At 38.4% G+C, this 25,975-nt stretch overlaps 1 protein-coding gene across 1 annotated transcript in view; it reads left to right on the forward strand.

Moving 5' to 3' along the window:
* PRKD1 (protein kinase D1) overlaps positions 1 to 25,975 on the forward strand; it is a 288,114-nt gene that overhangs the window by 143,507 nt on the left and 118,632 nt on the right. Inside the window, exon 2 of the mRNA XM_046653872.1 lies at positions 14,590 to 14,728. Within this exon, the coding sequence (XP_046509828.1) occupies positions 14,590 to 14,728 (139 nt within the window). The remainder of the gene's footprint in view (positions 1 to 14,589; positions 14,729 to 25,975) is intronic.

The raw sequence follows: 25,975 nt of genomic DNA on the forward strand, positions 1-25,975 counted from the left end.
AGGCATTACCTAGCATCTGGACCTTGCCTAGATTCCGCGGTATGTTCTGGGCATCCATCTACTCATCTGTAAATGAGAAGAGAAAATAAATAATCTCTGGAAGTTTTTCTTCTCTAGAGTTACTGATTCTTAATTTTTAGTAAAACCTTTTTAGTTGCTGTCCTATTCTTCATGTTATCCAGTATGTGCATCCGTTATCATTCATTCATTAAAGTAATGAACAAACATGTAGCCTTATTATGAAATGTAAACAATCTGTGGTATGCTATGACAGTTTTATTCAGAGTGAGACAAAGAGTGTGAAGTACATTTTTTTCCATTTCCAAGCTGCACATCCACACAGCTCATTACCGTTGTGTGAGTAATTTCAGAGTGCCTACTAAAACTTTGAATAGCCATCACTGACTAGTAATCTGTCAAGGTATAATACAGGATAATATGTTTTTACACAACAGTGGTGAGACTCTCATTAGTTATTACCACCTATAATTGCTTGCTATTAAAACATTTTAAAACTTAAAAATTATATGCAACAAAATAATGATTTCAAATAGCTCTAGGAAGTCTAGACACAGAAGTTGCTGCCTTAGAGTTAGTGATATATGAAGTCATTTCTTATTGCTTTTGTCTTTTTTTTTTTTTAAGATTTTATTTTTCCCTTTTTCTCCCCAAAGCCCCCCAGTACATAGTTGTGTATTCTTCGTTGTGGGTCCTTCTAGTTGTGGCATGTGGGACGCTGCCTCAGCGTGGTTTGATGAGCAGTGCCATGTCCGCGCCCAGGATTCCAACCAACGAAACACTGGGCCGCCTGCAGCGGAGCGTGCAAACTTAACCACTCGGCCACAGGGCCAGCCCCACTTTTGTCTTTTTAATAGATGCATATTATTCAAAGTAAAATAGAAGAAAAGTTTCTGCCAACACTTAAGCATCACACTAAGTCACCTCTGCTGCCTTAAAGATAAGCATGTAATTTATTAAACAGATTTCTTTAGTAATATCTGATATGTCGATATATTTATATGCCCAGGGAAGAAGAATTTTTAGTCTAGCTTTAGTCCCCAAAAGTGTTACAAGTTCAAGTTCTATGCATATTTCTATGTCTTGTAGTATAACTGACTTTTTTTTCTTTTTCTTTGGTGAGGAAGATTGGCCTTGAGCTAACATCTGTTGCCAATCTTCATATTTTGGCTTGAGAAAGATTGTCATGGAGCTAACACCTATGCCAGTCTTCCTCTATTTTGTATGTGGGTTGCTGCCACAGCATGGCTTGATGAGTGGTGTATAGGTCCATGCCCAGGATCCAAACCTGCAAACCCTGGGCTGCCAAAGCAGACTGCACAAACTTAACCACTATACCACTGGGCCAGCCCCAAGACTTTTAAATCTCATAACCAAAATTTGCCATTTCACATTTAATCTAAACTTTAATTCCAAAAGATTTCAAGCAGACTTGTTTTTGATGAGAAATACATTCCTTCTTTTCTCAGGTATATTTTTCTTTTTATTTTTCTTTACTTTAATACAAATAGAGGGTAAGGCTAAGGTCCAAATTTAAAAATTATGAATTAAAATGGTTATTTAAGCGATGAGATTTTGAACTTAATGGAAAGGAGAGTAGCTGTAAAAAAAACGAGATCTAAGCAGAAGAGAGTCCATGGGTCAGATTCCAGATCTGCCTTTAGGAAATCAAGAGTGGAATAAATTAAAGTCACGACTTGAATGAGAAAAGGAAGTTTTTTGGCAGGAGAGTGGAGAAGAGAGGACTAACTAGAGTGGCTTTTGTGTTTCTGAATTTGGACCTTGAAGATTTCTGAAGTTGATAGACCCTCTGGTGTTAGGCATCCCATTTCAAAGGAAGCATTGGGTTTGTGGAGCAGAGAGTCATGATTGCAGAGCTGGTGCAAGAGAAAGAACTGCAGAGGGAACAAGGCAAGCAGTGTGATCATTGGCCAGGGTTATCTCCGCTTGGACAGCATGCCCGTGGCCCAGAAAATAGCCAGGTAGAGTGGAGATGCACGTGTGACCAGCTCTGCAGCGGATGGTTGTACTGTTTTTCATGGCTTGGGAAATGTATAATGAATCTTCTTATTTCAACACTATCATTTAGTCTTCATCATTTCAGCAACTGGACTTTTTCAAAGGCTTTTAAAAACTACTTCATGGAGGGGCTGGCCCGTGGCCGAGTGGTTAAGTTCGCACGCTCCGCTGCAGGCGGCCCAGTGTTTCGTTGGTTTGGATCCTGGGCGCGGACATGGCACTGCTCATCAGACCACGCTGAGGCAGCGTCCCACATGCCACAACTAGAGGGACCCACAACGAAGAATATACAACTATGTACGGGGGGCTTTGGGGAGAAAAAGGAAAAAATAAAAAAATCTTTAAAAAAAAAAGCTACTTCATGGAAATAGGTATTACAGATTTATTTTCATGAATCACATCTTTTGGACTGGGAGAGCAATGATTAGACCAAGAATCTATAATAACAGTTGCTGCTAGGAGAGAGAGCAAAGCCATACCTTGATAGTGGTTCCTAGTGACTGTGATGGAACACTCTTTGTTTTCTGCCGAGCGTGGGGAGGTGGGCATTGGGTGGAGGAGGGAGGGAGGAAAAACGAAAAGTTTACGAATTTTTTTCTGGTTTCTGTTTCCTACGATTACATTCAGAAACTAGTCACATAGCTGTGCGGTCATCGTGTGGAATTATTTTCATGTGCCTCCTTTTGAGGATATGAAATCACCAAACAAAAGAGCCTGTGCCCAAATTTGAACACATTTCAGAAGTATGCCTCCAAATAATATAGATTATTCACTTTTTCTTCTCCCCTTTCATTTATACTTTATAACTTGTATTTCTAAGGGAAAATTTAGTGTTTATGCTTTTGGTGGGCTTGAACCATCTCACAATTTTTCCGTTGTTTCAGCTGTGGTTCTCTGTCCGTGATAATCACCCAGTGGTTATTCACTAAGTATTTGTTTTTTCCTATACTTAACTTTTGGATATACTTAAATTTTCAATCTGTTATTAGACGATTTTTTAAAATCGTGAAGTGATTGAAAAGGGGTGGTTTAGTTCCCTAGGCAAAGTTAATAATATAAGTTTATGACTGGGTCTTAGTTCTCGCTTACAACATCCCTGAGAAGGATCCAGTTGACCTAAGGATCTGTTGCTCTCAGAACCATCTTCAACGACCTAAGCTTTCCTGCTTTTTACAGCTTGATGCTGGCATCACTCAGGTGCAACTCCACCAAGGGAGTTGAGAGACATTCTCCGCCAGCTTTTTAGACATTCTTGTGAAAGCACTTACTCACAATGTGTCTTTGTTGTCTCTATACTCCTGGAACAATACTCAGGGAGTATTTTGGTCAGGCTAGGAAGTGGTAGCACCTCTGTAATTTCCTTGCTCATTAAGGGTGACCAGTCATGGCACTACTTGTTGTAAACAGGAGAGTTCTTGGAAAATGACTTGGGAGTCATCTTCGGTGAGACGAGTGCAACATTCAGCTGCCTGATGTGTTCTGTTATTGAGCAGAATAATTTAATCTCTGGGCTTTCATCACCTTTGAGCAAAAGTAAACTGGCAGTGTGTTTTCATTTCCTAATCAGGCCATCTCTCCCTTCCCCTGTCTTTTTTCTACTTGACTGAGTCACGGATTAATTTGTTTCTGGTATTGCTTGTTCCTCGCCCTTTGTGAGTGGCCGCAACTATGGAAAAGCACCCTTTGTTCCACAGAGTTCCCATTGGCCAGGTCACATTTCAGCTCCTCATTAAAACATATATTATTCTACTCTGGAGCACATTGTTTGGCCAGCCATGAATTTACAGTGAAATGTAACAGTAAATTGTGCGCTGTGGTCAAAAATGCCAAATGATACACACAGCAGCATGGAGGTTCCCAGCATATGGTAGAATTAGGGAGTTTAGGACCAGTGCCGGAGTTGTTGGCCGTATTTTCACAGTGGCCAGTTTTGTTAGAGTCGAACTTGGAGAGAGCTTGAAATCACTTATCTCAGATGTTTGTGCTCACAGCCACAAAGCCTCAGAGAAACACAGAACTGATCTTGTAATAAGCTCCAGCTGAGTTTACAAGCCTCTGAGCCTCTCTGAAAGCCTGTTTAGTTTAATGAGGGTTTTCAGATTTCAAAGCTCACACACCTTCACATAAAAACAGATGATTATGACCAAATTAGGGAATGTTGTTCCATGAGTGTTTTCCCCCAATATGTTCTCTTCTCAGTTGTCAGGCCTTGTTCCTTCACACTTTGCACCTTCCAGACATCATTTTTAAATAGAAGTTTTGAAAGTCTTATTGTATATAGTTTCTATTCAAGCAGAATGTTATATTACAGAAAAGATTTTTTTCTCTTAACAGGAAAAGACGAATATGCATATATTTTTTTCTTGCCGTTAAAAAAAGGTCCAGTCTGAAAAATAAACTGAACCCTCAGCTTCTGCTGCCATGACAACTGTCCTGAGAGGCTAGGTGTCCGTATTCACCCTGTGCCCTGCTTCACAGGTCTCTACCACCTGTTTGTAAATGGTTTGTTAAGGAGGAGAGAAAAGCCATGTCTATGACTGAGTAAGGAGGAATGTGGAAGAGAGGACATATATTGGGCAGATAACCTTCATGAACATTTACAACGCTCTTTGCTTTTATTTATTTATTTTTTTGGTGAGGAAGATTGGCCCTGAGCTAATATCTGTGCCAATCTTCCTCTATTTTTTTGTATGTGGGATGCCACCTCAGCATGGTTTGATGAGCTGTGTATATGGGTCCACGCCCAGGATCCAAACCTGTGAAGCCCAGGCCGCTGAAGCAGAGTGTGTGAACCGGGCCGCTGGGCCAGCTCCTTCGTTTTTAAAATTTAGTTTTTTAAAATAATAGCTTTAATATATGTGGCATAGATTGATATTATTCTACCTATTCTTATTTTTCAGAGTGTTTTCTGGGTCCCTCTTAGAAAGAAATATAATTAGGATGTGAGGCCTTCAAGCCTTACTTGAACAGCAGTCCTTTATTACATTATACCCGTGGTTTTACCAACAGGCACAGCACAGAAGGTGATGTTCACATGTCAGCAATACAGGACCGTAGAGAAATGGCATATAGAGATGTCCCTGAAGAAAGCAAGAGACCTGTGGATAAGGCCAGGTTGTGCCGAAGTTGTGATGAGCTGGCAGAATCCTTGCCTCTTAAGCCCGTCTTCAATATCCCCACCTGGTCCTTCCACCACATGAGCACGTTGTAAGGCATAGTTAGAAGACACTATACACTTTAGCTGTTCTTGGGGGAAACAATTGCTATTTCATCTCTTCCTCTCCAGCTATTATTTTCTCTGCACCCCAGCCCAAGCACGGGATCCCCTGAATTTTCTCTCTCCTCTTTTTGACTCAGAATCAGCTACCCGTGGCTTCGGAAAGGATCTGGTAAGAGGATCTGTGCATTAATGGATTATATTTTGAAGAAAATTTGTATGCTAATCAGGGACAATCTTTTCACAGTTAAAAAAGTTTAACTCAGTGTAACTCAAACGGGGGTTTGAGAGTTATAAGATAATTATTAAATTTTGTATTTTTATTTCATTACTAATCTTAAGTGTACTCTTATCAATTATGGACATTTCTTTTCCTTTAACTTACTTTTCTTGCAAATGCTATTTAGGTAGAACTAAGTAGTCAAAAGGTTGGTAGAAAAGATTAGTGTTCTGTATTTAAGAAGCGCATGAGCCTTTGGCTTCCACTCACAAGGAGTATCTAGTAGGGAACGTGCTTGCCTGCTCCAAACAAATAGAAAACAATATAAAATGTATAAAATGCCTGTTTTAGATACTGGCTAATAGGCAGCACAGGATCCCTGAGAAAAAGGACACAAACAAGGTAAGTACCACAATCTTCTGAGCTTTTGCCTGGAGGCAGGATCCAGGGTTGGGGGTAGGGAGAGAGAACCCAAGCAGAGCTTAGTGGTCTGGCTACGTGGAGGAGACAGAGAGGAGAGCTCAAGAAGACGGAGTCAGTAGGTTTTTTAGGGGAGGAATACTGGAAAGATGGAATCTGTACAAAGAACGAGCTCCAGAAATCGGCATAGATGTCCACTTGAGTATTGGACTGAATACAAATCTGTGTATGCGTAGGGTGAAAACATGTAAGACAGAAGAGAGGCCAACTGTTGCAAAGCTGTGAAGCTCTGTGAGCACTTTCCAGAGCTCACAAAAGGCTGAGAGACAGTTGAGTTTCTACCAGCCCAGTAGAAGAGATTTTAGTGAACACTGAGGCATTCCCTAGAGATGTTCAAAGAGTCATGCATTAGTCGTAGTGCTAAACTATGCCTAGAGCAAATACAACTATAGAGCTGCCCAACAAAACTTAAAAATCAGCCTTGAGAGACGGGTGAAATAAATTTTAATATGTTTTGTTTTACCCAATATGTACAAAATATATAACACGTGTGATGGTTAGTTTTATGTCAACTTGGCTGGGCCATGGTGCCCAAATTTTTGCTCAGATATTATTCTAGATATATCTGTGAGGGTATTTTTAGATGAGATTAACATTTAAATTGGTGGACTTTGAATAAAGCAGATTGCTGTCCATAATATGGGCCTCATCTAATCACTTTAAGACCTGAATAGAGTAAGAGACTAATCTCCAAGCGAAGAAGAATTCTGCCAGCAGATGGCCTTCAAACTTGTGCTGCATTATAAGCTCTGCTCTGGATCTCCAGCCCACTGGCCAGTCCTGAGGATTTTGGACTTCCCAACCCCACAATCACGTTAGCCAATTCCTTAAAATAAATCTTTCTGTTTCTCTCAGTATATACACACACACACACACACACACGCCCTATTGCTTTTATCTTTCTAGAGAACCCTCATAAAACATGTGATCAATTAAAAAAAAAAAGCCTTGAAAGATAAAACTGATATGTAAGTACCTTAATGTTTTGCCAAAATAAATATCAACATTCTTTAAAGGAAGACAGCAAAGTCCAACTGCTCACATTAATTCGTAATGCCTGGCATCTAATTTAAAAAGTACACATGTGAGAAAGGAGGAAAATATGACCCATAACCACGATTAAAAGAGTTAATGGAAACAGACCAGAAATGGTAGAGGTGATAGACTTAGCAGAAAAGAGCTTCCAAGGATTTAAATGAAAATATGAAGTGAAGGACTTGTATACTGAGAACCAAAAAAACTGCTGAAAGAAATTAAGGCAAACACAAATAAGTGGAAAACATTCCATGTTTATGCATTGGAAGAATTAATATTGTTAAAATGTCCAGTCTAACCAAAGCAATCTACAGATTCTGTTCAATTCCTATCAATATCCCAATGGCATTTTTTACAGAAATAGAAAAAACAATCCTAAAATTCATATGGAACCACAAAAGACCCCAAATAGCCCAAGCAATTTTGAGCAAGATGAGTAAAGCTGGAGGCATGACACTTTTTTTGCAGGAAAAGGTTCGCCCTGAGCTAACATCTGTTGCCAATCTTCCTCTTTTTTTTTTTCTCTTCCCCAGTGCCCCCGTGCACGGCTGTATATCCTAGTTGTAAGTCCTTTTAGTTCTCCTATGTGAGCTGTCCCCACAGGATGGCAGCTGATAGATAGGTGGTATTGGTCTGCGACCGGGAAATGAACCCAGGCCGCCACAGTGGTGATAGCACTGAACTTTAACCACTAGGCCATCAGGGCTGGCTTGACACTTTTTTTTTTAAATGTTTTATTTGAGTTCATAATACTTTGCATCATTGTGAAACTTCAGTTGTACATTATTTCTTGTCTGTCGCCACTTGGGTGCTGCCCTTCACCCCCTGTGCCCACCCCCACCCCCCTTCCCCTGGTAACCACTGAACTGTTTTCTTTGTCCATGTGTTTGTTCATATTCCACATATGAGTGAAATGATCTCATGTTTGTCTTTCTCAGCCTGGCTTATGTCGCTAAGCATAATTCCCTCCAGGTCTTTCCATGTTGTTGCAAGTGGGATGAATTTGTCTTTTTTTCTGGCTGAATACTATTCCATAGTATATATATATACTACATATTCTTTATCCAATCATCAGTGGATGGCACTTGGATTGTTTCCATGTCTTGGCTGTTGTGAATGGTGCTGCAATGAACATAGGGGTACATATGTTACTTTGGATTGTTGATTTCAAGTTGTTTGGGTAGATACCCAGTAGTAGGATGGCTGGGTCGTATGGTAGTTCTATTTTTAGTTTTTTGAGGAATCTCCATACTGTTTTCCATAGTGGCTGCACCAGTTTGCATTCCCACCAGCAGTGTATAAGAGTTTCCTTCTCTCCACACCCTTTCCAAAATTTGTTATTTTTAGTCTTAGTGATTATAGCCATTTTAACAGGCATAAGGTGGTATCTTAGTGTAGTTTTGATTTGCATTTCCCTTGTGATTAGTGATGTTGAACATCTTTTCATGTGTTTATTGGCCATCTGTATATCTTCTTTGGAAAAATGTCTGTTCATATCCTCTGTCCATTTTTTGGTCAGGCTGTTTGTTTTTTTATTGTTCAGTTGTGTGAGTTCGTTATATATTATGGAGATTAACCCCTTATCGGATATATGATTTTCAAAAATTTTCTCCCAATTGGTGGATTGTCTTTTGGTTTTGATCCTAGTTTATTTTGCTTTTATTGAAGCTATTTAGTCTGATGAACTCCCACTTGTTTATTTTTTCTTTTGTTTCCCTTATCTGAGAAGACATGGTATTCAAAAAGATCCTTTTAAATTCAATGTCAAAGAGTGTACTACCTGTATTATCTGCCAGGAGTTTCATGGTTTCAGGACTAATCTTCAAGTCTTTGATCCATTTTGAGTTTATTTTTGCGTATGGAGTGGGGTAATGGTCTTCTTTCCTTCTTTTGCATGTGGCTGTCCAGATTTCCCAACATCATTTATTGAAGAGACTGTCTTTTTTCCATTGTATGTTCTTGGCACTTTTGTTGAAGATTAGCTGTCTGTATATGTGCAGTTTTATTTCCGGGCTTTCAGTTTTGTTCCATTGATCTGTGTGCCTGTTTTTGTACCAGTACTATGCTGTTTTGATCACTATGGCTTTGTAGTACATTTTGAAGTCAGGGATTGTGATGCTTCCAGCTTTGTTATTTTTTTCTCAGTTTTGCTTTAGCAACTTGGGGTCTTTGGTTGCCCCATATGAATTTTAGGATTCTTTGCTCTGTTTCCCTGCAGAATGTCATTGGGATTCTGATTGGGATTGCATTGAATCTGTAGATTGCTTTGGGTAGTATGGACATTTTAACTATGTTTATACTTCTAATCCATGTGCATGGAATCTCTTTCCATCTCTTTATGTCATAATCTGTTTCTTTCAATAACGTCTTTTAGTTTTCATTGTGTGAGTCCTTTGCCTCCTTAGTTAAATTTGTTCCTAGGTACTTTAAATGGAATTGTATTCTTGAGTTCTCTTTAAAGTTCATTATTAGAGTAGAGAAATGCAACTGATATTTGTAAGTTGATTTGTGCCCCACAACTTTACTGTAGTTGTTAATTATTTCTAGTAGTTTTCCAATGGATTCTTTAAAGTTTTCTATATATAAGATCATGTCGCCTGCAAACAGTGAGAGTTTCACTTCTTCAATGCCTATTTGGATTCCTTTCTCTTGCCTAATTGCTGTGGCCAAAACCTCCAGTACTATGTTGAATAAGAGTAGTGATAGTGGGCAACTTTGTCTTGTTCCTGTTCTCAGAGGGATGGCGTTCAGTTTTTCCCCATTGAGTGTGATATTGGCTGTGGGTTTGTCATATATGGCCTTTATTATGTTGAGGTAATTTCCTTCTATCCCCATTTTCTTAGGAGTTTGTTTTTTCTTAATCATAAATGGCTTTTGGATCTTGTCAAATGCTTTCTCTGCATCCATTGAGTTGATGATAGCTTGACACTTTTTGACTTCAAAATATATTACACCAATCAAACAGTACAGAACTGGCATGAACACAGGTATATAGACCAATGACCAGACTGATCAAGCAAAAAAGAGAGAAGACACAGATTACATATATAAGAAATTAATAAAGAGACATCATTACAGGTCCTATAGACATTAAAAGGGTGATAAGGGAATAATATGAAAAAAGTTTATGCACATAAATTTGACAGCTCAAGTAAAATGAATAGGTCCCTTGAAAGATCCAAATTGCCAAGGCTCACTTAAAAGGAAGTTGAAATCTAAGTAATGCTATATCTGTTAAGGAAACTGAATATGTAGTTTTAAATCTTCCAAAAAAAAAAAAAAAAATCCAGTCTCAGATGGCTTTGCTAGAGAATTGTACCAGACATTTAAAGAAGAAATTATACCAATTCTATAGAAATCTTCCAGAATATGAAAAAAAAAAATTGAACCTCAATCTATATTTTTTACTTCATTCAAAAATTATCTCAGAGTGAATCATAAACCCAAATGTAAACCCAAACAATAAAATTTGTGGAATAAGACATAAGAGAAAAAAATCTGTGTTGCCTTAGGTTTTACAGAAACTTATTAGACATTAAACTAAAAGCATAACCCGTAAAGAAATATTTGATGAATTGGACTTTATGAAAATGAAGAACTTTGTAAAACAATGTTTGGAGAATGAAAAGACAAACCACACACTAGAAGAAAATATCTGTGAAACACGTATCTGATAAACAACTTTTGTCTAGAATATGTAAAAAACTATGAGAACTCAACAATAAGAAAACCAACAACTCAAGTTAAAAACTGGGCAAAGGAAAAGAAGATATATGGATGGCCAATAGGCACATGAAAAGATGTTATCATCACTGATCATCAGGGAAATGCAAATCAAAACTACACTAAGATATCACCTTACACCCATTAGAATGGCAAAAATAACTAAAACAAAAAGTAACAAATGTTAGAGAGGTTGTGGAGAAAAAGGAAGCCTCGTACACTGCTGGTGGGAATGCAAACTGGTGCAGCCACTATGGAAAACAGTATGGAGATTCCTCAAAAAGTTAAAAATAGAAATACCATATGACCCAGCCATCCCACTACTGGGTATCTATCCAAAGAGCTTGAGTCAGCAATTCCAAAAGTCCCATGCACCCCAATGTTCATTGCAGCATGATTTACAATAGCCAAGATGTGGAAGCAACCTAAGTGCCCATCAACTGATGACTGTATAAAGAAGATATGGTGTATATATACAATGGAATACTACTCAGCCATAAAAAAGGATAAAATCGTCCCATTCACAACAACATGGATGGACCTTGAGGGAATTATAAGTGACATAAGCCTGATAGAGAAGGACAATCTCTGTATGACTCCACTCATATGAGGAATTTAAACATGTGGACAAAGAGAACTGATTAGTGGCTACCAGGGGAAAGGTGGGGTGGGGTGGGCACAAAGGCCCACAATAGTTGAAACCTGGAACAAAGGGCAAAGGGGTGCACCTACAACATGACTGACAGACAATAATGTACAACTGAAATTTCACAAGGTTGTAAACTATCATAAACTCGATAAAAATTAACTTTAAAAAAAATTTAATAGAAACTTCAATTTCCCGTTTGAAAAATACAGGTATCCCAGCAACCTATTTCATCTTATTTTACTCACTCCTGTTTAAGGTAAACTTTTTTTGCAATTTAAATCTGATGATAAGCTAATAAAGTACATTTGTTACTTAAATGAAAAAAATACTGGGCAAAGGAGTTGATTAGACGTGTCTGTGTGTGTGTGTGGCAAATAAGCACATGAAAAGATGCTCAACATCATTAGTCATTAGGGAAATGCAAATTAAACCCACGAGATATCATTATACACCTATTCGAATGTCTAAAATAAAAACAGCTGCCATTACCAGGTGCTGTCAAGGTTGCAGAGCATTTGGAACCCTCATACATTGCTGGTGGGAATGCAAAATGGGTATACCACTTTGAAAACAGTTGGGCAGTTTCTTACAGAGCTATCTAGATACTTTCATACACCCCAGAGAAATAAAAACTTGTGTTCTCACAAAGCCTCTAAGTGAACACTTATAGAAGCTTTATTTGTAATAGTTGAAACCTGGAACTAATTCAAATGCTCCTCCATTAAGGAGTGGATACATACCCTGTGGTATATTCATGCACTACAATGGTACGCTCCTCAGCAATGAAAAGAAATAGGTTAATGATACGTGTGACAGCATGGGAAAATCTCAAATTCATGATGCCAAGTGAAAAAGGCCAGATTCAAAATTATGAATTGTATGATTCCATTTGTACGACATTCTTGAAAAAACAAATTATAGGGACAGAAAACAGATCAGTGGTGCCAGGGGCTGAGGGTCGGGGGAAAAGTTGACTACAAATGGGCATGGGGAAATTTTTTGCATGATAGAACTGGTCTATATCTTGGCTGTGGTGTGTATACTCTATATATGGCATGTGGTTATAGTATTCATTTTTCAAAGCTTGCAGAACTACACACTAAAACAGTGCATTTTATTGTATGGTAATTATACCTTAATCAGTCATTTACAATAGCATGAAAATATTAAATGCTTAGAGTTAAATTTAGCAAATGTGCCTAAGACCTATACACTGAAAACTACAAAACACTTTTGAGAGAAATTTAAAAGAAACTTATAAATAGGACAATATACCTTTTTCATAACAAAATAGAAGTCTCCACATTGGTAAAATACTACAGGTCTCCCCAAACTGATCTGCCTTTTAATGCAATATCATTGAAAATCATGGCAGATTTTTTTGGTAGAAATTGACAAAATGATTTTAAAATGTATGTGGAAATTCAGGAGACCTATAGTATCCAAAGCAATCTTGCAAAGGAAAAAGATGGAGGGCTTATACTCCCTGAATTCAAGGCTTAGCATAAAGCTCCAATAATAAATATAATGTGGTATTGGCATAAGGGTAGACATGCAGATCACACATACCCTTATCATGTGACCCAGAAATTCTGTTCCTAGGTACTTATAAAAAATGAAAAACTTATGCCCACTGAGACACTTGTACATAAATGTTCATAGCATTTTTATTTGTAATAGTTACAAACCGGATAAAAACCAAATGTCCATCTGTGGGTGAATGGATAAACAATTATCCTAGATCCATATAACGAAATACTAATATCAATACAAAGAGGTGAGTCTCAAATGCAGTGTGTATAAATGAGTCACAAAAGCATTATAGTGAGCAGAAGAAGCCAGCCAGAAAAGAGTACATAGTACATACTGTGTAATTTCATTTGTGTGAAATTCTATAGCAAGTGAACTAATCTATAGTGACAGAAATAGGATCTGTGCCTCGGGTCAAGATTGTGGGTGGCCTTGACTACAAGGGACTACAATAACATTTGGGAGGGTTTATGAAAATGTTTCATGGCTTGATTGTGATTTTGGTTCCATGGGTGTTGACGATCCTTTTTCCACTGTGTTACAAATACGAATTTATAAAAGACATAACAATCCTTAATAATTATGTGAAAAGGCCATGTACAATAAAAGAGCCCTTTTCACACAGCAAATTAGCCCAGGTTGTTTGCTTGTTTTAAAACAAACAAAAATACCTAATGCTAGAACAAACGGACCTTCTCTTACTCTGCTCCTGAGATTGTGGATTGACACTTCTGTAATCAGTTTGAAACTTGCTTTAAGATCCTTAAAGATGTTCCAACCCTTTTATCAAATAATTCTACGTTTAAAACGGAATTCACCGTTAGGGCTATGGTTTGAATTTAGGGCCTTCTCTGGCATTAGAAGGAAGAGAGGAAATGCAGGGAATGATAGTAATTGTTAATATTATAATAGTAATTGTTACTATTATGATTTTTCTAGGTTTGTGCATTAGTAAATATTTTTCATTTAGCTTTCATTATATGCCTGCTATTGGGAGATAGTCCTTGAGTGATGAGCTCTCAGATTTATCCCTGTAAAGAAAGTATTAACTAGGTATACTTAAAACCGATTGACTTCTAGCTATTGGACTTGTTTGTTTAACCTAGATTGCATGAAAACAAAGTATGGTATAAGGGGCAGCAACCGCGGGGAGAGCTGGGTCATCTCCTCTGGTGCTTTCCTGAGTAAAAGGATCACTTCTGCCCATATACAGAATATGTCTAGATTTACCGAATCATCTCCTCTTTTTGAATATGTCAAAATGACTGACTTTTTTTTGTTTTGCAAAGAAATTACAACAGTATGTGTAATGGAATTATAATAAACTGACCTTATTTTTATGCTGTTGGATTGCTGCAGGCTGTGTGAAAATATTTACTTCTTCCCATCTATTCTATTTCTTAATCACCTTAACTGCCAGGAATTTCTCTGAATCTTATCTCATGCTCTCCTGTTTTCTTGCTCCCTAATTAGAAGATGATTTGGTCGTTATTGCCCTTAGAATATGTTATTTCTTTCTTCCGCTCTTGGAGTCATGTTGATATCAATTTTACCATTCATTTTTATTTTTAATGTTTTAGATACCTTGAGCTTTTCTAGTTAGCTTGTATTTGTGCCCTGACATTTATTTATTTGGTTTTTATTTTAAATTTAGGAGGATTTTGACATTTAATCTATTGTGATGTTTATTTTTTGCAGTTCCCCGAATGTGGTTTCTATGGAATGTATGATAAGATCCTGCTTTTTCGCCACGACCCTACCTCTGAAAACATCCTTCAGCTGGTGAAAACGGCTAGTGATATCCAGGAAGGTGATCTTATTGAAGTTGTCTTGTCAGGTAGTATACATTTTTCTCTATCCATAGATTAATCAATTGTATTTGAAGAATTCTTGGGCATTAGTTTTTAAGGCAGCACAGAAAACATCCATCAAACTCGGCCCCTAAAAGAGATTTTAGGTCTCTGTCTACATGAACTTTCAAAATTACTTTGGAAAAAGCAAAAGATTTCCTTTCAAGTGGCTCTTTCCACGCCCAGTACTATCCCCATCACTTCTGGAAACTTCACACTCTCCCCAGCCCCCCAACAATGCACGCATATACCTTCATTCATTACCTTGAATCATTGGGATGGCAGCAAAAGCAAACAAAACTCACCAACGGTGAAACTAAGACAGATGTCAGGGCCCCAGATGTGCAATATGTTTGAAAGCCAAGAAATAACAGCAGGGCTGCTCTAGTTGAGTCAAAAGTCCAGGAGCTATAAGCCAAGACCAAGTCAGAAAGTAGAGCTCAGGACTTACAGCGGGTCAGCTGTGGCATGTGACACTAGCTAACTCACTCCTTGAGAAATGGCTGTGCTTCGCTCTGCCTAGATTGGGATCTCTTGCTTGGGATTTAGAAGTTAGTAACCGGACTGTGACTATCAATACAGAAATGGATGCATTTAATTAAAAAAACAAATGTCAGAGAACAGCTGTGGCAGGGAACCTTACAACAATGATCAGTGCAGTATTGTGAAGGGGTCCAGGTTTTCATTATTTATTTTTGTTAAAATTGAGTCATTATTGAGAAACTCAGATCGTATTCCTCCTTTCTCTCCTCCGGCCTTCTTTGCTTGTTATCTCTTTGACTAAAAGAAATCTGTTAGCTTTAATGATTCTAGGCTTCATTTCCTCAAGTTCCTCACCTTGCTCAGAGTCCTGTACTGGGGGCACTTGTGATAATTCGGTTGGTCTTTGCTTCGATTCAGTCCACTTTGCTTTCTCTTTATCAATCACCTATTCTGTGTGAGGTCCTGGAGTCGCCACGTTTTTGTTTTGTAGATGGAGCCTATAAAACAACTTAGTTTTGCTAGATAAAAGTAATAATTTTCCTCTTGTCTATAGAGTTGCCAGTTGCTAAATAAACAAATCAAAAAAACAAAAGCTTTCATGGTTTTCTATTAATTTTTTTTGCAAACATCACTTGCTTTGACTGGGTTCTCACATCTCCTTTTCTTTGGTTCTTTTGACATCGGCTCACTGCACCTCGCCTCAAAACTAGGGCCTCGACTGTTGTTTTCTAAGTTTCCTGTTTCTAAACACTAGGGACTGCCTGAAATCAATTATTCAGGCAAATCAGGCACTGGATCTGTTCTCGCCATAATTCATATTAAACCCATAGCAAGGGTGTTTTGCAAGTAATGTAATGTGTTTTATGAGTCTTTTTTCCCTGTGGTAATGTCCAGAAATATATGAGTATTTTAAAAATTGCATTTCAAAATTTAACTTGTCTTTCCTTTTTACATTATTATCAAGTGCTTTCTAGTAGTACCAGACAGATTGAATGCAAGCTGGGTGTGGGTGTGCCTGTGGAGGGGAGGGCTGCCCATTTGCGTGTTATCCCAGGTCAGTGAGCCGGACCTGCCCTTCCCCCTGCTGACCTGGCGCAGCCCTCCAGTCCTGACACCATTCTGCTTTTCCTCTCCAATCTTTGCAACTGAGAACTTCGTTGTGCTCATGCTCCACTTCCTGTGCCATCCACCTTTTATCTCCTGCCTTTCCTGTCTCCCTGGCTGCCATGCTGAGAGGGCATTTAAGGGCAGCCCTCTTTCTCACCTCTCTCCTGGCATGAGGCTCAGGAAGGCCTCTCCTCTTAGCAGCTGTCTTGTTGGTGTTTATAAGAAGCCATTCTGTAACAGCCCAGTTCCAATCTTGAACCTGGAGCCTTTAAACCCTTTTCTCACTTCACATAGTCAAACTTCCCTAACATCATTTCACCCTTCAATTACTCAATTATGTATGTTTAATTTTAGATATATTCAATTATATTTATATCTCCAGCAGTTATCTATAAACTTTGTAAACTTCTTTCTAGCTCCTCTCTCACTCTAATGCTTAGCATTGTGATTTATTCAATAAATGTTAAATATAGTTTTTTCTTAAAACCTCCCACCCCTCCAAAGCACAGCCTGTTTTCCCCCATCACTCTGACCTTCTCTCCCATACCGTTTTTGAGCCTTGAGTCCTTTGTGATCCAATGCCTACTATTTCTTCCCTGTCTTCTTGCCTCACTGGCAGCCTGGCTCTCCTGAAATGGATGCTCCGTTCCCTTCAATATTGGAGAGCTTCCTCTCATTTTCCTCCACTCCTGGGTGAGGAGTTGAGTGAAATGATCCTCTTCCCGTTCTCCAATGCCATTTTTGGTTGTTTTCTGTACCACCCTCCTCCAGTCCCACTGTTATTTATTTCACTTATCTGTGTTGGCTTCTTGATAGTGTTGCATGAGGTGATTTCCTTCCTTGAAGACTCATTTGTTTTTAGCCATGGCAAAAAGAAACTTCAGCATCAGACTTCTAATCTTACTTTCCATTTTATATATCCAGTCGTCTTTGGCGTTGTTAACATGCATGTTTGTCATTCTTCAGACTCCTTGTTATGGCTGTTTGTTGTTAGTCACTTGCAGCATGGTCCCATACCTTGCCTCATCAGTAAGGCATGGCTCCAGCTCTGTGTGCTCCATTTGGGGTGCTCCTCCTCCATCTTGCACATCGCTACCAAATGCACATACCTGTTCCCTGTCTTTTTCATTGTACTTTTCAAAAATCACCAACTCCCTACCACTTTTGAACTGTAGTTTTCCTCTTTCTTTTTCTCTCCCCACAGCACATGGCCTGCTATATGCATGTCTTACATCACTTTGATGCAGTCTCAACTACCTCCTACTCTCTTATGCCCTGCAGAGCCTGCTAAACCTGTCTGTAATCTGAATTATCTTACTGTCCATTTTTGCCATTCCTGATCCTGAGCCACACATGACAGCAAGACACATAGTCTCCTGCCTACATGGCTCATTGCAGATCCATCTTTCACCTGGCCATACCAGTGTTTGGCAGCCTTCTCCTACCCCCATCCTTTTGTTACAATAGACATGAGGTTCTCAATAAACCTATATGAGTTGATTGATTGACTATTGGCAATGAAGAAGTTATGACATAGACAAAATTTTGTAAAAATATTTATTTGTTGTAAAAATGTTATTTCTGGATATATCCTCAAAAGTAAACTGAAGGTCAAGTCTCCTTGCTATGCATTCACTTAGCCCTGACAAGAAATTAGTGCCTGTGATGTGGGCAGGATTGCACTGCATTATAATTTGAGGGAAGACAAATGATAGCTACCAAGACACTTCAGGCCATGGGTGCAAGGCAGCTGAGGCCACATACTCATTTCTGAACTAGTCCCTGAAGAGGGTGGAGTGCTATGATTGGCCAGAGAAATATGCCATTTCCTGGAGGTGTGTTTGAGGATCCGCTTCATTCAAACTCTAGTGGGTGAGGCTGGGTAGGAGAGCAAATGCTGGAAATCCCCTCTATTGCCTTTTGATCAGTTCCAGAACATAAACATGCTGTGGAAATTTTCCTCTTGGAGACTATAATTTTACTGTTAAAATTTGTTTAACCAAATTTTCTGTTTTTCCTCATCAAAAATTAAATTTCACTCTGTAGTTCGACATAAACATAATGTAGTTCTTTTTATATTTCACCAATATTCCACCAACAGGAACATTTTCTGACATAGGAATATAGTAAAAATGTGAGAAAATATGGAAAAAGTTAATTTTCAGGAAGGTATAAATACTCTTGCCTCTTCAGACAACATCAAGAATTTTCTCTTGCTTATGTCATTTTCTGCTGAGACCTTTCATCATCTGTTAGTACTAACCAGGCTGCTCCTGCTAATTTGCTGGCTTTTCCGCCTCTTTTCTTTCTGAAAAACACTGCATGTGTGAGCTAGTGCATTTAGACCCAGTAAGCCAGGAAAAGATTGCTCATGGCTGGAAGGGTTGGGGTTATGGAGAAAAAAGAAGTAATTCCATGGAAGTTCCCCACCATACACACTCCCACCACTGGCAAATTTTCTTTGTTTGTTAAGCAAAGGATTAGCATTGTTACTATTGTTATGAAGTAGGAAAACACTGCAAATGGAAATTTCTCTTACTAAAGCCAAAGTCAAGTTCAAGTGTATGGTACTGAACTATAAAATAAAGTTCATGGAATTTTTCTGAAGTCTTCTTCATGATGAGTTTCTATCAAAGCCTGATGATTCAGCCATGGCACAGCAAATTAATAACAGGACTGCATTCACATGACTCAGTTCTTTTTGTTTTCTTGTGTTTTGGGGGGCTTGATCTCTAATAATTGTGCAGGTGTTTGTGTGTGTGTGTGTGTGTACATGTATCTATCTTGTAAATGGCTAAATGGAAAATAGACAAGGACTACAACAATTTCTCAAATGAAATCACAGTTTTAAAGTCTTACAGCTAAATGTTGAATCTTTCTTGCATTAATGATAAAAATCCATATTTTTCTTGGACTTTTTCATTGTTTTTTTTACAAGAGATTATGCTGTATTATTTATAACTTTTGCCAAAATGCTGTTTCCACATGTGGTTATTTGTTCCCCATTATATAGAGAGAGGAGCCTCAGTAGAAAGCTAATGCTGGAGCCCAGGCAGAGGGACTGTGGGGCTACACAGGCAGTGACAGAAGAGCTGAAATGAGGTAGAGAGATCAACAAATATTTTGGAGGTGAAATTAAAGAGCTATAATAACCATTTGGATAGAGTTGATGAAGGAGAATGCGAAAATGGAGAGGACTCTAAGGAGAGCTGCAGCTGCCTCAGGGTGATCACATTTCCTCTTCCCAGTCCCCAGTCTTGCCCTCATGTGATGTGTTTGCCAAATGGTTTGGGTATTGCCCTGAGGAGCTGAAGAACTGATTTCTTGGTCATGTAGTACCATTGATTTCTTTTGTAATTTTGTACAAGTTGCATGACCTCTGGGACTCAGGGCTTTTCTGTTTGCTTTTTAATAAAAAACAGAGCTTCTACTGGATGAAAGTATCATTCGGTGCTAATAGTACATGGATTCCATGTTTTCTTCAGTCTGCAAGTAAAGTGGTATGTGTAATGACTGAGTACAGTTCCCGGGGCCAGATCATCTGGGTTCATATCCTTTCTCTATTCTCACTACTTACATCTTTGCCAAGACATGTAATCCTTCTGTGCTCCAGTCTCCTCATCTGTATTGGGGACAACACTAACACCTACCTTGTATGGTTATTACAAAGTTAAAATAAGTTCGTGCACGTAAAGCACCTCAGAGAACTTCTACACATAGCAACTGCACAGGAAACCTTAGCTATTTTCATTGCTTCTCCTCCTAACGCTCTAAGCAGCTTTTCCCCATGATGTTCATGGTTGTTAAACATGCCACAAAAGGGAATTCTAGTCTGATAACTTTGAGAAATATTGTGTTGTACAATTTTAAAGGAAGTATTTACTGAAGGAATCTTCAGAACTTTAGTGTATGCTATTATGAAGAATAACTCTCCAAGGTCACTTCCCAAATTCACTTTATCACAAGATAATTTTTTTCCCTCTGAGTATCTAATGAGTTTTGGGTTCAGCAGTCTACACTGGCAGTACTCCTCTGGGTCAAGCCTGTGGATCATATGGTCTGAGAGGGTCTATCCATTCTCTCTATGCGTAGGCCACTTCTCTCTCGTGGAGGGGAATATTTGAGCCATGAAAAAGCAGGAGTTAGGAGGAAAGGAATCTTTGTTTACATATCACAAGCTTTCGAAGCAGTTTACGTAAGTAATTTGATTTCCTTTGCAGTGACTCCAGGAGGTAGTGCAATCAGATATCTTAAAAGCTATGGAATATAAATTTTAACTTGCCCACGTCCTGCAGTGAATAGAGGTAGTGCCAGAGCTGGAATCTAAGTGTTCAGTCGCTATTCACTTCAACTTCAAGTTAACCCTTTGAACTTGGACCAGTAAACAGGAATTCCTGAGGACCTTTTCAAAGAATTCCTACTATAGTAAGACAGTTTATATTTGAGGGATGCACTAATGGTATTTGTAACAACAAAACCAGCAATGAGCTACAAGTTCCATTGACATGATTTTTACCACAGAACCATTATCCCCCTCTTCCTCATGAAAAAATAAATAATAGATACAGAAACTGTGATCAGGTTAGGAGGACCCTCGAGGCTTTGTAGAGTTACGTACAAAATATGGAATAGTAAAGTACCCGTGCCCCTCCTCAGACAGGATCCCGTCATGTAAATTCACAACTCTGATCGAAATTGAAATAGTGTCTTAGGGTCACTCTACTTACGAGATCCTTATGACCATGTTTTTCTGTTACTAAGATTCAATGCCTAAACCATAAGCCAGAAAAAAAAAAAAATTTGGTAACAAAATTCTAGCAAGGTCCTCCTTTCTTTTATGGAAAGTGTAAGTTATTGATTTATATGGCATTGTGCCCACCCTCTCCATTTCTCTCAGACACAGTACTTTGCTTAGCAGTGTTTTCACCCCCTCTGAAGTATAGGTGGAAAAGGAAAGCCTTGAGAGTGATATACTCGGTCACTGCATTATTATTTCCCAAGAGTACATTGTGTAGATATAGTTTTCTTTGTTTGCTTTTAAGAGAGCAGAAATAATCGTGGGAAGCACCTCCCCAGCCTTAATACTGCTTGAGTAATTAGGGTTGTAAAAGACCTGCCTTTTAGGACTCACTTTATATTTCTTAGTAGTTGATCTGGACATCTAAATATGCCAAGCTGAGTGGTGCCAATTCCTGTTCAACTTTAGTTGCAATTTTTTGTGTGGGTGGTTTCATAACGATGGAATATTTAAATGTGAGACTACAGGTCATTACTCTTTGCTTCTAAGTATGGTTTATGTTAAGTGTGTCTTCAGCATTTCCTTCTTATTACTGTTAATATTAATTTTCTCCCCATCCTTATCTTTCAAGTAAACCTGGTTCTAGTTTCTTTGTGCTACACTAAACCATTTTCATAGAAAAGAGAATGCAAAGAGCAGGCATTCCCACCTTTCCCCATTTGTCACCTCAATGGGGACCAGGGGCTTGGAGGACTCCTTCCTTACTTTGGTAGTTTCCTCAGCTATTTGCCCCTTCGTGGGGTGAATTCTCCAGGGAGATGTGACACAGTAGTGCATTGCTTCTCTGTCCGTTTTTACCCGAGTGCCCCTAAGTGTCGAGGCAGAGTGAAAACATTCTTCCCAGGTAACATAGGGTATCAGACAAACCCTATTCGGAAAAGGTCTTTGAAGAATCTTATCTCATTTGAAAATTTTATGCACATTTTGCATTCTGCTGCATCATATTTCTCCTGTTTAATTTTGAATAAATAATATTTCTCCCCCATGTTGTTCTTGAAGAAATTGTGCTAACAATAGTGATGGTGATGTAAGGGCATAGATGGTATTATGATGTGTTAGGCGCTGTTCTAAGCGCTTTACGTGTATTAACTCAGAAATATGCATCATTTTTGTTTTATGGCATATAGCCACATAACTTTGATTTGATAGATAGTGGACTTCCAAAGACTGGTTTGAGTCTTGGAGCTGCCATTTATTTCTGATATAATGTTGGGCAAGTCACCTCATTTCCCTGAGTCTTTATCCATCACCTGTCTAATAACAATAACAATATCTCCAATATAGGATTGGGCTGTAAATTTCATGAGAATAAATATAAGGCATTTGATAAGATGCCAGGCAAATGTGAAGTACTAAACCCTCTCACCCACCTTCACCCCACTGGACTACACATTTCTTGAAACAGGATCAATTTATTTTTAGATTGAATACTCAGGACCTGGCATAACACAGGCAATCAATGTCTATTTGTTGAGTGAATGAATGAATATTTGAATTAACAAAATGAACCAATCAACAAACAAACGAATGATTTCATTGGTGCATTATATATGATATCCAAAAGTTACTGCTGTTCTGTGGAAATTGAATTTTAGTGCCTACCATTGGTCCTCCTTGGCCTAATTTATTAGTAATAACAACATTAATTTCATCTGACTCATCTTTTTCTTCCTGGATTTGTACTATGTTCTACACATTGTCAAAAACTAATTATTTTTTAGAAATTATTTAGTTTTAGAAATCCAGGCCTGCTTTCAAAACATTGCAATTTCTTTCACAACATTTCTCACGTGAAATGAGAACTAATTCATAGAACACCAGTTGTTTTCTAATCCCTACAACTCCCGGATTATGCTCATCACCACAATCAAGTAATCCCATTTGCTACAAGACCCAGTTCACTCTTCTTTCAATCCGTGTTCCCAGCCATTGCTCTTTTCTTCCCCAGCTGTTCTTTCTTTCTAAAATGTATTCAGTAGTTGCTCCTTTGTGATACACTCCCCTCCAGTCCTAATCTTACTTGTTTATCCATTTATTGTCTCTTCCTCACCTGGAACCTCAGAGTTCCATACCTGCATTAGAGCTCATAGTGGTGACCCTGGGGCTGGCCACAGGCTCTGACCTTTCTATTTCGGTGTCTGGAAGGAATAAAGACTGACATCCTGAGATGCTGGCTGACCTTTCCTGCTGCTGCTCTTCCCCCTCCCACTCCTCATGTTGGTGCTCCGTAGCTTTATCCGTCTAGCAGAACAGCTGTCTGTGCCTAAGGGTCAGCTGGCAAGATCTATAGGAAAAGCTGAGTCATGTGCTCCAAAACTGGAGCCTAAATCTCCGTAGATCTCTGTCCGTGTACATACCGTGGTTTCAGAGAGGGGCGTATCAAGCCCCGCTGTTCACACAGAATTAGCCTGAGGCCTACTTCTGCACCATCTGGCAAGTGGACATCCAGCCAGAAATCATAACTTCTTCTTCCCTTCTCTTTTCATCTCTAACTTCTCTAAGTGAAGACTCTCTTATAACTTATCCAGATAAATAGGAAAAGGACACAAGGGTAGTGAAAACCACAGAAAGCAGGCTTTTTTTCTATATTCTCTGGTCTCCGTGTAACCAAAAATTCCTTATATTTGTTTCTTAGGGTAGAGAATTAATCGTCTCAGGTATATAAATCTTAGCATGTTAGTGCCTCGATGGTACAACGGGATCTCATAGGACATTGCACGTTCAGAATCCTAGAAAATATAGTAAGATGTTACATTGTTCTTTTTTGCCTTTTTACATGAATTGGTTTATAAAACACACAAAAAATGACTTCCTATTCTACCTTATTTACCAGATTTGACTCTGAATTATTTGGGGCTTATTTGCAAAACTCACACTCCAACTCAAAAATGAAGATTTTGACACAGCAGAGATACCAAAATAGATGAATTAGAGACTCTGACCATAATATAAAAAAATGTTTTGGCAATAGTAGTATCTTGTAAATCGGTATTATTATGGCTCGTTTCTATACAGGGGTGATATGGATTTTTTTTCAAGTCAGAATCTTTGAAAAAATTATTAGTTTTCTGCTGAGTTAAACAACACAAAATTTTTGTGCTCAAGGCTCAAACTAGAGAACAAAACTGTTTGGGTTTTTAGTTTGTCCACTTGTTTAAAAATATGAACTTCTATTTATGGAATCAACTGAATGATATGCAGTCCAACCATTCCTCTGGTTCTGCCCTGTCCAGTGTGATAGCCACTGACTGTGTGTGGTTATTTTCTATTTCAAATGTTTAATAGACACCTCGGCTAATAGCTGCCATATTGATATGGAACATTTTCACCATCAAAAAAAGTTCTATTGGACAGAACATCTAGATAAATCATATTTTCCCCTAAAGATACAACTGTGAATCACATTGTTTGCACGCTCACATCCTTCAGAATGCTTTTACTAAAATGCTCTTTAATATGACGTATTGAGGGGTGTTGTAAATAAAACACTTGAAAATTTTGGTGGCATATTTATTACAGAAATCTTGTGGGAGAAATTGTTCACTATGTTGCCCTTTGACTTCCTTATGGGATAAATTCCTCAAGTTTTAGTTCCCTAAACAGCTGTGCTTTATAAATAATGTTACTCTTATGGCATCTGGCTTGGCTTCTTGCTTTGGCCCTGGCCCCTCAAATCTGAATTCACAGGCCACCTTTCATCATGATACCTGGTCAATACTATATCACTATTACTACTGTATTTGGCACAATATTCAATTTTCCCATAGTTTCTTAATTTTTCAATCTTAGTTCATTGTGTGCTACACAGAATACCCTACTGGTTGAAAGCGTAGACTCTGGAACTAAACTGCCTGAGTTCAATTCCCAGCTGCCCATTTCTTCACTGTGTAGCACTGGGAAAGCTAGTTAGTGTTTGGGCGACAATTTCCTCACCTTCAAAGTGAGGCTTAACTCTGATAATAATGTAAAATATCTAACACATTGCCTACGACAGAGGGATCTTGTACAATCATCTTAGAAAGGAAGGAAACAGGGAAAGTAGGGTGGAGAAAAGGAAAGAGAAAAGGAAGAATAATACAGCGTCATGCTATGGTATATAGACTATTTCTACAATTTATGAATGGCTGTTTCTTTGTTTAATCTCACATTTTCCCAAAGTACATTGTGGTGGCTCACAAAAACATACAAAATATAATAAAATGTCAATGATTGACAGTGGATGTTGTCCAAGTTAGAAAAGACAGCATTTAGGTAAGTGTGTAAATTCTAGAATATTTATTTTAAAATAGTCATATTACTTTATCCTCATACTTCAGAAACTGCTTTGAATCAGAGGAAAACCTGCTTTTGAAGGCCAAACCTTTCTTGGTATAGTGCCCAGATATTTATTGTCAGGAAAATCATCTCTCTGGGTTTTGGGGAAACTTATCTAGTAGCATTCTGAATGCAGCTTAATCAATCAAATATATTGATCAAGATCGATCAATGAAGGTTAAGGTTGATCAAGATAGTTTCGTGATCTTATATGGATGGATTCTCTTTTTCACTGTGAGGACATTTTGGAATGCTTTCTTGGCTTCTTCCTGTACAGTGCTAATCCCCTTAGTAATGGCAAAAATTGTAATGTATATACTTTGTTTCCATATTCATATGGCTCTCTCTGTCTCTGTATAAACACATAAGCACACATACACACACGACGAGAGCTTGGAAGAGGAAAGGAAGGAAAGAAAGACAGAATTGTATATACCATCAAAATCAGTGACATAAAGTGACTGAAGCCTGCCTGCGTTAACAAAGGCCGGTTAGAGAATGGCTGCTGAGTGGCTATCTGAAGACTTCATGG

The sequence above is a fragment of the Equus quagga genome, chromosome 2, assembly GCF_021613505.1.
Source record: "Equus quagga isolate Etosha38 chromosome 2, UCLA_HA_Equagga_1.0, whole genome shotgun sequence".
NCBI lineage: Eukaryota > Metazoa > Chordata > Mammalia > Perissodactyla > Equidae > Equus > Equus quagga.